General features: G+C 40.7%; 1 protein-coding gene across 1 annotated transcript; it reads left to right on the top strand.

Annotated features, from left to right (window-relative positions):
- The first annotated feature begins 1,533 nt into the window (after window positions 1–1,533).
- On the top strand, window positions 1,534–12,017 carry slc5a5 (solute carrier family 5 member 5). Its single transcript, XM_086223934.1, has 17 exons — window positions 1,534–1,617; window positions 3,238–3,637; window positions 3,929–3,994; window positions 4,201–4,252; window positions 4,872–4,939; window positions 5,176–5,330; window positions 5,753–5,893; window positions 6,467–6,596; window positions 6,951–7,039; window positions 7,644–7,756; window positions 8,009–8,079; window positions 8,441–8,527; window positions 8,639–8,841; window positions 9,033–9,130; window positions 9,232–9,314; window positions 9,822–9,911; window positions 10,841–12,017. The coding sequence occupies exons 2-17, from the start codon at window positions 3,272–3,274 to the stop codon at window positions 10,925–10,927; spliced, it is 1,899 nt and encodes a 632-aa protein (XP_086080060.1). The 5' UTR covers window positions 1,534–1,617; window positions 3,238–3,271; the 3' UTR covers window positions 10,928–12,017.
- Window positions 12,018–13,524: the final 1,507 nt, after the last annotated feature.

A 13,524-nucleotide genomic window follows, 5' to 3' on the forward strand; every position in this document is an offset into this window, starting at 1 on the left:
CTCGCTCTTCTTTGCAGATATCAACTAATCTGGTATTACGGGAAAAGAGAACAAGCTGATGTTTGTGGCTTCCTTGTTCAGCACTTAGTTTCCTGTTTCAGTTGGAAGAAAAACCATGTGGTTTAACTTGCTCTGCTGTTTATTTCATCCATTTTCTACCTCTTATCCTGTTAAAGGTCGTGGGGGGGCTGGAGCCTATCCCAGCAGCCTTCGTGTGAGAACCATTCACACTCACAGCCACACCTACGGTCAATTTAGGGTATCAATCAGCCTCGTCCCCTCTTGATGTCTTTGGACTGTGGGAGGAAGCTGGAGTACCAGAGAGAACCCACACAGGTACGGGGAGAACATGGAGACTCACACAGAAAGATCCCGTGCCCGAGCCGGGACTCGAACCAACCAACCTTGTTGTTTTGACGCAACAGCGCTGACCACTGCACCACTGTGCTGCCTGCTGTTTATTTATTTCCTCAAAATGTCTCTGAGAATATTTTTGTTTCTCTATTCTGGTGTGTCGTTAATTACAGTGTATATGTCATGATCAAGTGACTATCTTTTTTAAAAGTGTCTGCAAATCATGCAAAATACTTTAAAATATGTTTTGTGAGGAAACATAAAGGCACATGAAGTGTCTTGAAAAACTGCCATAAAGTGCATTCCTCCAAAATTGGAACCCCTTCTCCAGGATTCAGTTCATTGAATTTTCATTCACTTTTTCAGCTTTCAAATAATTCGAACCCTGATTTCAACACGGTGGACTGAATTTTTGACTGTTCAACTGACAGAATACAGAGAACAAAGGGAAATGGAAGACGTCAGCATCCATGAGATCCCCTCAGGTGATCTCCTGTGTTTTCATATGATGATGGTTGCAACCATCACTGGGTGCAAGAAACCAGATACATTTTATATTTGCAGATGACTCTCCTTTTGTTTGCTTTCTTCCTGAGTGGTGGTGGTGGGGTGATCGTGTCCTTACTCTCTAGTACCTTGGCAGCCTGACGGCTGACTTTGAGGTCCAGCATAGAGATGATCTGCTAAATGGTCAAGCAAGGGCTGTTCGGCTTTCGCTAACTTCAGACTGGTTTATATTTGTTATTAATCCCATATGGAGTCTGCATTAAGTTTCTTTGTACTCTGATGGAATGGCAATTAGTGTCAGAGAAATCTACAGCGGACTTTACGAGCAAGGCCGCAGAAAAGTCTGCTTCCAAGTGAACCTGTGAACCACACCAGCCAGCAACCCACTGACTGTTACAAGCTGGTGTATTCTATGTGTATTTGATGTGTATTTGATGTGTTGATAGGTGGAGATGGTTCTTAGATCGGTTCAACCAAAAAAACACTCCCGCTATCTTCGTCATCGTACTGCAAAGTTTTACCTGAGCAAACTAGCTGAGTCTCTTATGACAGGACAAATGACGTGACGAGTGCATCTACACGAACGCGCACACGCACGCACACGCACACACACACACACACACACACACACACACACACACACACACACACACACACACACGGTGCATTGGCGTGTGGGTCTGCTGAGGAGGGAACCAGGCTGTCAGCACATTCCTCCTTCTCTTGGAAGCAGCTGAACTGACCAACGAACCTGCGGTAAGTCTCTTTATCTAACTTTTTAATACACAGTAACTTTATGCAGCAAGAGACCAAAGTGCAGAGGTAAACCACAAAATTGCATTGTCAAAAAAAAAAAAGTATTTAGTGCAGTTCCAAAATAAAAAAAAGTGATAGGTAACTGCTTTTTTAACAGCAATCCTTTTGTACTCCTTACATCAAATAAATTGTTATGTCATGGGGTTAATTCATGTAACATGAGGCACTTTGTGGGAGGATACAAAAAGAAAAGCTCACTTTAGTTTTAAATCTACATTATTTAAGGTGTATTAACATTTTTATGTTAGAATGAAATTGATATATTCCATTCAAACCATCTCCATACAGAATGTGACCCGTCTCTCGTGCAAGTAGCTTGTCCAAATAATGTGGGAAGGCTCATTAGATAATGTGAAACATTTAATTGCATGAAGATACCATTAATGTAATTTTTTAAAAAATCATTTAGAACAAAGATACTTTTTACAAACTGAAGGCTGTTTCAGTTAGGACAATGTAGGTTCATACAAAAAAAAAAAAACATCACAAAATCTCTCTCTTGATATTTATATTTCATTGCTTTCCTGCCAAAATGTTAATCATCATGTAATCAGCACTGAAACTTTCAAAGGGATTTAAAAATATATATATTTTCAAACTTTTATGCACATCAAGTTATCTTGCCCAGAATACATTTTTATCAGCATTTCATTTCATTGTGGTCAGGAATCAGGAGGGTTGTGCCTGCAGTTGTGCAGGGGCTGACACTCATCCCACAAATAGCAATGGAAGCCGGGAGTGAAACTGTGTTTATCGCCTTCGTTTAAATGGTCGGCAGTAAACTATGCTAGATGGTGGCCCTTCCCTTGATTGAGAAATCAAGAGCGTACATGGCAGGAATCCAGTATTGGGTGTGACTTGCAGACACATTGGCCATAGGTAATGAAATTATAGGTTTGATTATAGGTATAAAAGAGATCACGAAGTGTACCACTTTCCCTGAACTCACTGTACCACAGCCCAAATGGCAGTTTGTTTTATTATATTCTCAATGCTGTGTGCTTAGAGGAACACGATAGACTTACGGGATATACGTGTATTTACCGTCCTCTCCAGAGCCGGACAAGACGACAACAGTTTTCCCTCAGACACCTACCGAACGCTAGTTAGCTTAGCGCAATGAATGGTTGTGGGTGGTAAGTGTTAGCATACTGTGTCAAAAGAATCAAATAGATCAGGTTCAGGAGTTGGTTTGTCCAGCAGTAATCCTCCTGAGCCCCTCTTACAAAGTCAGCCTTTATTTGTAGGCCTTGCCTTTCTTCTGATGATGATGATGATGATGATTGTTATAATTATTATTATTAGTAGTAGTAGTAGTAGCAGTAGTAGTAGTAGTAGTGGTAGTAGTAGTCCATCAATTAGCAAATACGCACCATACAGCACAGAGCAGCACAAATGGAAATATAAATACATGACAACTGATTCCCCTCTGTGAAAATACAAAGCAATTCATGAAGCCAGCAGATAAAAATCATGTATTCCTAGAAACGATGAAGCCAAAGCTTCTATCATCCTCCACTGGTCGATGTATGGTCCCTAAGTGAGATGTTCTCCCTCCAGCTCCACTGAAGGTGAAGGTAACCTCTGTGAAATAATGGAGGAGCAGTCTGCCGGCGATCTGCCACGCTCAGGCTTCATCTTGGCTGACTACGCCGTCTTTGCCGCCATGCTCCTGGTCTCGATGGCTATAGGACTCTTTCAGGCCCTGAAGAAGAAGCCTCAGGGTGCCAGTGCTGATGACTTCTTCACTGGTGGCCGGAGTATGCCGGCGGTGCCTGTTGGACTCTCACTCTGTGCCAGCTTTATGTCGGCCGTTCAGGTTTTGGGTGTCCCTGCTGAGGCTTTTCGTTATGGCTTTAAATTCCTCTACATGTGCCTTGGACAAAGCATTAACTCTGTGCTGACAGCGTACCTGTTCCTGCCAGTTTTCTATCGACTTGGCATCACCAGCACAAATCAGGTCATTATCAGTTTCCATTAATAAAATGTCTTTTTTTTTCTCATTATTATGATCATGAGTGAAACTAATCAGAGTGCAGAGACAGGGCCAGGATTTCTCTAACAAACTGCTGAAATGCACCTGTTGGTGATCAAACATGCAGAAGAATATGAGGTGAGGAGGGATGAGGTGTGTGTGTGTGTGTGTGTGTGTGTGTGTGTGTGTGTGTGTGTGTGTGTGTGTGTGTGTGTGTGTGTGTGTGTGTGTGGAGATATACTTGACCGCGTTCTAATTCCAGTCGTCTTCTGACAGTATCTGAGCATGAGGTTTGGCAGAGGAATGCAGCTCCTGGGGAGCGTCCAGTTTCTTGTAGCAACAGTAAGACTGACACTTTGTTACTAAGTTTTATGGAAACAAAAACATTTTCATGACAGTTTTCACTTTTTTTTCTCATGACAAAAGTGAATTTAACTCCAGTTTATTTTTCAATGCGTACATAAACCGAGCGTCTACCAGAAACTAGCAGAATTGTTGAACGTAGTGTGTTTCGGCATCTTTGCTGAATGGGTGTTTCTTTTTCCCAGCTGCTTTACACAGGGATTGTCATCTATGCACCCGCGCTGATCCTCAACCAAGGTAGGAAAGATGACCTGATGCTCCTTTCTCCATTTATACTCACAAGATAATTATATGATTTTTTGTAACAGTTTCACCTTTAATATTCAGTCCATCATTGCAGCTCTGCAATTTGTCAAAATGGTCAGAGATGAAGAAATAATCAGTGGTGAAACCTGATCATATTTAGATTCTGCATAAAGGAGCAGGCTAATGTGTGCACTGTGGTGCAAATGTCACTTCCTGCATCCACTAGGTGGCACTAAAGGGCGCAAAATTACGATATGTTATGTTGCTGTATATCATATGAAATGAAAATGTAAACCGAGTGATTTAGCATCATCACTATCAGCTTGTAGATGTCATCAGGATGTTATGTTTGGGTTTTGTAAAAAATGGGCAGTTTAGAAATGATCTGACCATGTGGAGTCCAATGAACAGAATTTATCTGTAATCTGCCCCTGAATGGAATTTTTCCTTCGTGTTTACTTCACTAAATCACTAAAAGTGGTGAAAATCTGCCTCACAGTTCCCGTGTAATCCTGCTGCCCGACAAACAGAAAGCCTCCCTGGTGGAGGGACCTACTGCATTTCTGATGAAATGCTGATGTTTCATTGTGACCTCTGAGTGTCATTTCAGCTACTGGACTCAACATGTGGGTGTCTTTGTTTTCTACTGGGATCATCTGCACTGTGTACACCACACTGGTAAGAACTGCCACCCCCAAACAAGCACACATAAGTCACAGAGTTTGGCATTAGTTCCATTTGAACATAAAAAAATTACTACAAATGAGGTTAATGGTCATTTTCTTAACCAAATGACCATTAACCTCATTCCTGCATGGTATTTTGCTCGAGTATCCCTGGCCTGCACCAAATAAACCACCTGGTTATGGTGTGTTTTCCTGACTGTACTCTCTTCCTTCATGTGTGTGTAACAGGGTGGCATGAAAGCTGTGGTCTGGACTGATGTCTTCCAGATCCTCGTCATGTTTTCCGGCTTTGTGGCCATTTTCATCCGCGGCACTGTTCTTGTTGGTGGTCCTGCACGGGTACTGGAGATCGCCAACAATGGATCACGCATTAATTTTAATGAGTAAAAGCAAATGTTCCCACATTATTATCAAGTACTTGCAATGCTGTTCAGCCCCCTAAATATAAAAAGTAGCCTGTATTAGTTCTAATCTGTAATTTTGGAGTTGTTAAGAATGATTCATGTGAATAGTGTGACTCTTTACGGCTGTTTTCACACTCATCGGATGAAGATGTGTAGTTAGCTTGATGTCATTTATTTTTGTGCATTATAACTAACTCAGACCCAACAATGGTTATACTGGGGAAATTGTAAGTTTTTCCACTTAGTTTTTCTGTATATTTTAATTTGGAAATGTACTACTTATTAATATTCCTGTTTTTATGACTAATACTAGAACTGCTCCTGAAGTCTGGCAGTGCATTTTGCAGAGAAACCATTGTAAGGTGACAGAAATTGATTTCTTCACTGCTGCTCTTTAACAGTTTTAACTTTGACCCGCGGCAACGCTACACCTTCTGGAGCCTGTCGGTCGGTGGCGCGCTGGTTTGGCTGTCCATGTACGGTGTAAACCAAGCTCAAGTTCAACGCTACATCTCCTGCAGAACAGAGAGGGAGGCACAGTGGTGAGTGCTTGTTAAAAACATCCCTAGAATGTAGAATAGCAGTAGAATCACAGTATAGTATACACAAAAAAATCAATAAAAGGCATCAAAAAAGCATCCGCGTTCCCCCTCATGGAGTACTATCCTCTGTGACAAGGCAAACAAAGATTAAAATTACAACTTAAGTATTGTTAAAATTAAAAACATGAACAAACAAAAATATAAAATAACTATTTTACAGTCCAGACAAGTCCAATCATTGTTCCTATTTTCATTTATTTCATACTATTACAGTCAACAAATGTTCATATTGTCAGACTGATAACATGAATATAAAATACAAAAATCAATGTCATCACTCCATCCATTTTGACATGGAAACTATGCTGACAACTTTATATTGATATTCAAGGTTATTATAATACATTTCATATCTGTCAAATGACGAATGCACCAACATGGCACCAAACTGCTGGAGATTAAAGATTTTGTAAACACCTCATACGCTACATTCAGTTTTCTTTATTTTTGCAACACTGGGTAAGAGAATACAGCCAACGGTGAGGCTGACACCGCGTTTGCTCTTCATTGCAGGGCGTTGTTTGTCAACCAGGTGGGTTTGTGTCTGATTGTGAGCAGCGCTGCAACCTGTGGAATCGTCATGTTTGCTTTTTACATCAGCTGTGATCCGCTGAAGTCCGGAAGAGTGTCGTCCCCCGACCTGGTAGGCGTCCTTGAGATCTGCGTGGTCGTGTGTGTCCTGCATACAACTGCTCATTGCTCATATTATTTGTTAACCTTTGCGATAAATCATATTGTTTCTTATTTAGTATATGAAAAAAAAAACCCATCTTAACCTATCAGGATATTTTTTCATCGTCCATCAGTTTAAAGTGTGATACTTTGCCTGGTTTTATCATGTAGAATTTAATGAAGTAGCTTTACTTTAGCTTTTGACCACACCAGATTTCAAGGTCACATAACAGTAAAAGGGTGTTTTGAAGGTTATAAACAGTCATGAGAAGATTGACATGAATAGATGATACCAATAAATTCTATTTCTTCTCTTCTCTCAAAGTATATGCCCTTCTTTGTGTTGGACATATTCAAAAGTCAACCTGGATTTCCAGGACTTTTCCTGGCCTGTGCGTACAGCGGCACTCTGAGGTATTTGAGGTTTGGTTTGGTTTCTCTGGTTGAACTCTGAAAGATCTCATTTCAGCCGCGGCAGTTTTTGTATTGGAAAAGATCAACACATTCCACTTCAAAGGTAGTACCAAAAACTGCAATTACAAGCAGGAGAAAGAGCTCATCAGCTAACATTGTCAACTGGAATCTAATCTCAGTTTTAAATCTTGTAGTGCAAGAAAAAACTCAATTTATGTTTATGACAAATGTTCATTTCCATGTTTGTATTTCTATGAAGTTTATTATGAGAATTTTGGATGTTGTATGGGCGGCACAGTGGTGCAGTGGTCAGCACTGTCGCCTCACAGCAAGAAGGTGGACGGAGAGTTGGATGGATGGATGGATGGATGGATGGTTATAAATGTGGTCTCCATGATATTAAATCAGTCAAGTGAGAGAGCAGAACAAGGCCAATAAACTTGTATTAGGATCCAAACAAACAATTTAAGGAAAAATCTTGAAACACGTCAGTTTTATGAATATTAACCTGGTAGTTTTTGCACAATTGTACACTCTTCTTATACCTTTGTAGTGCTAAGACATCAATAAGTTTTAAGAATTCTAAAAGTTAATTTTGTCACAGCACGGCCTCCACAAGTATCAACGCGATGGCTGCAGTAACGATGGAGGATCTCTTGCAACCTCATCTGGTCCACATGAGCCAGAAGCAACTGATCCTTCTCTCAAAGGGACTGTGTAGGTCAACCAAACAAACCTCATTGTGTTGTTTAGCTGAGCAACAGCCACCTCTGTTGATACCAAGTGGTAAAATACAGAATTCCATTCTCTATTCTATTCTAATCTGTCATTACTTCTAGAGTTTGCAACATGAGAATTCCATGCTAGCTTCTGGTTCCTGAGATCAGCACTACCAACTAGCTGGAGTTTTGTACCTGGTCAACAGGTGGAGGACATTTCTGCATTTACTCTCCTCTCTTTGTCTTCAAGCCTTCTTGTACGGAGTTGGTTGTATCACTGTAGCTGCGCTCTCCTCCTTCCTGGACTGGGGGGTTCTTCAGGTATTGATTTATTACTATTCTTCATTACATTTGCGTCATTGCATTATCTTGGAAATGAACACAACATGCAACCAAATATAGTTGGATGTTGTGTTATCTATTGCATAATTATAAAGTTATGAGATTCTGAGCATCTGTTTTCAGGGATTAAAACTGCACCCTGCATGCAAAGTGTAATTCATTTGAATTCCCTGACTTGTTAAAAGAACCTTTATTGTTCAATCAAATACATCCCTCATGTAATAGCGACCATATAATAACTGAATGCGTGGAGAGCAGGGTGTTTAAGTCCCAATCATTGCTGCTTATCTAATTTACATATTGGCAGTGACATTCTAGAGTCTGTGTCATGTTCTCCCAGGGGTCATTCACAGTCATGGGTGTGGTCAGTGGTCCTCTGCTGGGTGTATTTATTCTGGGGATGTTTGTCCCAGCAGCAAACACACTGGTGAGTTATTGTAGTATATTTATGTTTATGCTCTTCTTCCAGCAAGGAACTTCTATTGCTGATTCACACCCTTTCAATCATTTAAAAAAAAAAAAAATTATCTTCTTGCAGGGGGCTTTTGCAGGAATATTTGTGGGCTTCTGTGTCTCTCTGTGGCTGGCAGTTGGTTCAACCCTTCACCCACCCAGTGAGAGGACGATGGGTGTCCTGCCCACCTACTCGAATGAGTGTGAGTCCACCAACGTCACCCTGAACTACACCTCTATCCAGGAACAACACTCCATCTCAACCCCGCTCCACCCTGATAACCCCTGGTAGGAAACCCCAAGATGGCACACAAACCTCTGGCTTCATGTGGTTGAAACAAGGATTTGTGGACTCAGACTCTGTAATCATGAATTGCATTTAAAACGTGCTGGTTGTAGGTTTATAAAGTAAAACCTTTAAGTTAATAAATGTTAATTAATCTGAAAAAAACAATAAATCCATCATTTTTTTCCACTAGGGGCCTGTATAACTTCTACTCTGTGTCATACCTCTATTTTGGTGCCATGGCAACCAGCTCGGTGGTGCTAATTGGACTGCTAGTGAGCTATGCAACGGGTAAGATGATGTTTAGATATTGCAAAGTACTTTGAGTGTCATTAGATGAGCATTCTATAAAAAAAAACGAACACATTTTGTTGTTTCTCTCGACAACACAGGGCCAACAAAGAGAACTCAAATTAAAGGTCTGTTGTGGTGGGACCGGAATAAAAAGCAAGTGGAGATTCTATCAGAGTGTAGAGTAAGTGTTGTGTCACAAGTTCTTCTCTCTTCAACTTTAATACTTTTTAGGGCAAATTTGAATTTACACACACTCATTCCTTTGTTACAGCATGATCTTTTCTGATTCTCTAATAGTCCACACTTGAAATCTGTGCTGTAATATTTTTTTTCCTTCTCCGTCTACATCGTGCATTGTTTCCCAGCCCCATCATATCCCAAGTTTAAGAAAGCATGAAATCCTCAAATCTCTTCGATTCCGTTATTGAAATATTGAATGATCTGAATACATGATTGCAGTTCTGAGAGGGAAACCAGATCAGACTTCTCTCTGTCGAGTGCATGTTTCCCACCATGTACAGACCGTACTTTCCTCCAGAATGTTATATAAAGACTTTACAGGCCATACAACTTCACAACTTAATACCCTGATTTAACTCATTGTCATTATAAATATATATAGTCAGTCATTTTGGACCAGTATCTCTACACGCCTGCATTAAATGAATGTAAATATGTTTGCTCTAAGAGTGAAACAGCATCCAGGATGTTTCCCAGCCTCCTGCAGAGGGAATCGGGGGAGAAGCTGCAGCCCCCTGTGAACATAAGGAGTGAAAAGGTGACCAGAATGAATGAATTGTAATAATTTTCCAAATACAAGAGATGCTATTTTATACTCTGTGCAAACTGAGACTAGCTAGATAGCTCAGCGCAATGAACAGTTGTCGATAGAAAGTGTAAGTGTACTTCTGTAAAAAAAAATCATCAATGGGTGGTTGATAATTTGTCCAGGAAAAGTTCTCCTCATCCTCATTCACAACGTCAGCCATTAGTGCTGTCAGCCTAAGGTACAAAGAGGCTTTTGAAGTGTTCAAACAGTGCGGCCAGCAGTTTTGTCAGGAAAATACAGTGGTTCTAATATTATATTATCTTTTATCACAAATATAAAGCACAAGCCTATTCATATAAATACGGATAAAAAAAAAAACGTTTTCAGAGAAAAGTGTATTTGATGCCTTTTGATGGAGATTTGCTAACACTTCCCATCCACTTCTGTTCATTTTGCTATGCTAACTAGCAGTCAGCTAGTCTTTGAGAGTCACTACTGCACACACCGATGAGAGAAGAGTAAGCAGGTGCATTTCCCAAAAAGTTGAGATGTGTCCCTTTAACAAATGAAATGATCTACCCCAAAGCTCTCCTTGTAAAGTAAGATATTGGAAGCCTGCTTGTCATCACCATCTGAAGCTTTATGTTAGCATTTCAACAGCTAGCATGTGTGTCAGATATTGTAGATACACCCTCAATAATAAAGACTGTGCTGCAGCCACACACTGCAGCGTTGCAACTACATCTGCTTTGGTAACAAAATATACGCGCAAGCACAACTGATATTCAAAATAGTTAAGTCTTACATCAATGTATAAAATGTAGGTCATGTTCTATTATCAGAGAGAAGGTTGCTTTGTGCTCATGGAGTTCTCGAGTTTGTGTACTGTATATGTAATATCACTTTTCGTCTCATCGTTTTAAAACATTTTATTTCAGGTTGAGAAGACGACAGATAAACGGCAGCTTGTGGCTTTGAAGGACGTTTTTAAAGACGATAAATACAACACAACTAACAGATGTTAGTATTAGTTCAACGTTTTAAGTGTCAATGCTGAAGGTTTTGATCCACTCAGCCCCAGTGACAGTGAACATTCCTGTGGAGGAGCAATCATCCTTTATTTATAGTGATTGCCCCTCTTCAACACAACTCTTTATTCCTGCAGTTTTGTTTCTGTACCTTTCGACGGTTCCTCGTCTAACTAACATTGGGAGTTATATTTAATGGCATAAAACACTACTGATAAAAAAACTGTACCTGTAAACATGATTCAATAATAAAAGCTTTTATTGTTGTTCCGGGGGATGTAAAGGAATCAAACACTTTTAGTGTTTTAGGAATTCCTCAGATGTTCGGAGGTTCTTTCATCAGGGAATATATTCTGGTATGTTCCACGTCCGTAGCCACGCACACCTGCGGTCCTGCCAGCGTTGATGGATACATGACAAGTGTCTTTCTTCATTACAGAAATGACTCTAAGGCTTTGTCACATCACGCAGGATGACTCAGGATGTGATGCTGGAATAATTTCTTATTATTATTATAATAATAATGCCTTATTAGTATCTGATGAATAATGCTGGAATGGGACTTCCAAAAAGATCATTTCTTCACTAAGTTATCTCCTCTCCCCCCCCCCCCCCAAATAGATAAACATAACTCACTGACATGAAGATGAGAATGTTAATGACTTCATGGATATTCAGTTCACTTCTGAATTCTGATGTTTTGTGGTTGTACAGTTGACAACTTTCTGTTGTTTTTTTTTTTTAATGGGGGAGTGAAGCAAATGTATGCAGTTGCATATTTTACAACAGCCTTATTTACACAACTTCGCTTTTAAAGGTATTTCTGTGGATTTTTTCAACACTGAAAAAAAAAAGTTTCCTGATAGGACCCAGACAGGCAGATACAGTATACAATATGTACATCAAATTGGAAGTATTGTTGCAAATTAGCTGACATCAATTACAGGCATTCTTATTTATGAACCCATATTTCTACACAGTACAGATCAACACAGTATTTCTGTCGTTGTTGTCGTCTTTGAAGTGTGTGTATGTGTGTGTGTTTTTAAAGATTCTTTATTGTTGTAAAGTGCAGAAAGTGGTCTGAAGCCATCGTTTATCTGCATTGTGTCACAGAAAGAAATAAACCTAAAGAATGTAACTTTGACCTTGATCAATGGATTTCTCCGCATCAATAATTTCCCTTAATGTTCTATGGTATGTTTTACAACGCCTCTTTTTGGGTCTTAATCAGCTTTACTCTCTAACACAGTTTCTTTACATTGTTATAAAAGGTCCATGTTTTAATAAAACTAATATAGATTCAATGACTGCTCTATGTAATCACAGACCTTGAAACATTTTCATAGTCAATGCTCTCATAAAACTCACAACCATTTAAGTATGGTTTATTATCCTATGTAAAGCATCAAAAAGCCTTCCATAAGCTAGCATTTTTGAGACACCACTAACAGGCCTACAGAAGTCTGATGAGAGTTTGTACAGCTGTTGAGTATGAAATCTCACCTCAGAGTGCAGCTGCGCTCTCTCTCTCTCACACACACACACACACACGTACAAAATCAACTCATTTAACATGGTCTTTTATTGCGTTGTCTTTATAATTCGCCCATTCCGACTATACAAAAGTGAGGACATCATCTTTCAGAGTGACTTCATCGGCCTAGCTGCGGGTCTGATCGTCTCTGATGCTGGGGCATATGTGCACCTTGGTCCTGGGTAATACCGCCACCACCTCCGTGCTGCTGCTGGACTCAGCCCGGTGATTCACCACTCATCCGCGGCCCTGTTTGAGTCCTCGTCAGCCACAGCGCAGTCAAGGCGCTGGACCCCGGGAAGCGCCAGGTCCCTTTCGTTAAGCTTCTCCAGAAACGAGGAGAGCAAACGTTTGTTTAAATGGTCCGTCAGGGTTCTCTCTTCTTCGACCCGCTCCTTGGCGACATTCCTGCCCGACTCCTCTTCTTCCGCCTCGGCGTCCGCGCTGAGCTGCGAAGGAGCGGACTGGTGGTTCAAGGACACGCCATTCAACTGCTCGTCCTCCCGGGGCTGCTGATCCGTCCAGCTCCCGGTGTCCGCTCTGGATTCCGCCTCCATCTGTGATATTAAAGTGGTCTGTAAGGCGACATTTTCCAGCTCTTTTTGTCGCTTAGAGTCGAGGCCGCAGGCATGAGGCTCATTTCCAGCCGGGGTGCTGTTTTGAAGCGGGTCACTTCTTTCTTCCATCGTGCTCTGCGTCAGGAGTGAGGACCATAGAAATAAAACACTGCTATGGTGCAGCCTGACAGGTGTCGCCTCCCTGTGGCCGCCGATAGTACTGCAACTGCATAAAAACCGAGACACATGAGCCTTGTCGTGTTTTGTTAAGGGCCGGTGGACATTCTCTGGCGGGCTTGTGAAAATAATCTTTGGGAGTTTATTTTTTGGGCAAAACTATTAAACTCAACGTTGCTTCTATTTTATTGGCTGAGAATGCTCTTCAAAATCATACAGGACAGGTGTTGGAACAGGAACAGGAGTTGGCTAAGCTGCCTCTGTATGTGGACAAAGAGTAGATTATTCCTTTTAATTTTGAAAATGAGAATAATCATACTTTC

This window comes from Aulostomus chinensis, chromosome 14 (genome assembly GCF_037954235.1).
Source record: "Aulostomus chinensis isolate RoL2024-O1b breed Wild chromosome 14, RoL_Achi_v1.0, whole genome shotgun sequence".
In the NCBI taxonomy this organism is placed as follows: domain Eukaryota; kingdom Metazoa; phylum Chordata; class Actinopteri; order Syngnathiformes; family Aulostomidae; genus Aulostomus; species Aulostomus chinensis.

Excerpts from the sequence above, each read along its gene's own strand:
- slc5a5 (XM_086223934.1), top strand. The coding sequence starts at position 3,272 with ATGGAGGAGCAGTCTGCCGGCGATCTGCCACGCTCAGGCTTCATCTTG. Across the intron at positions 8,080-8,440 it reads TGGACTGGGGGGTTCTTCAG|GGGTCATTCACAGTCATGGG; the intron begins GTATTGATTTAT and ends ATGTTCTCCCAG. Across the intron at positions 8,528-8,638 it reads TCCCAGCAGCAAACACACTG|GGGGCTTTTGCAGGAATATT; the intron begins GTGAGTTATTGT and ends ATCTTCTTGCAG.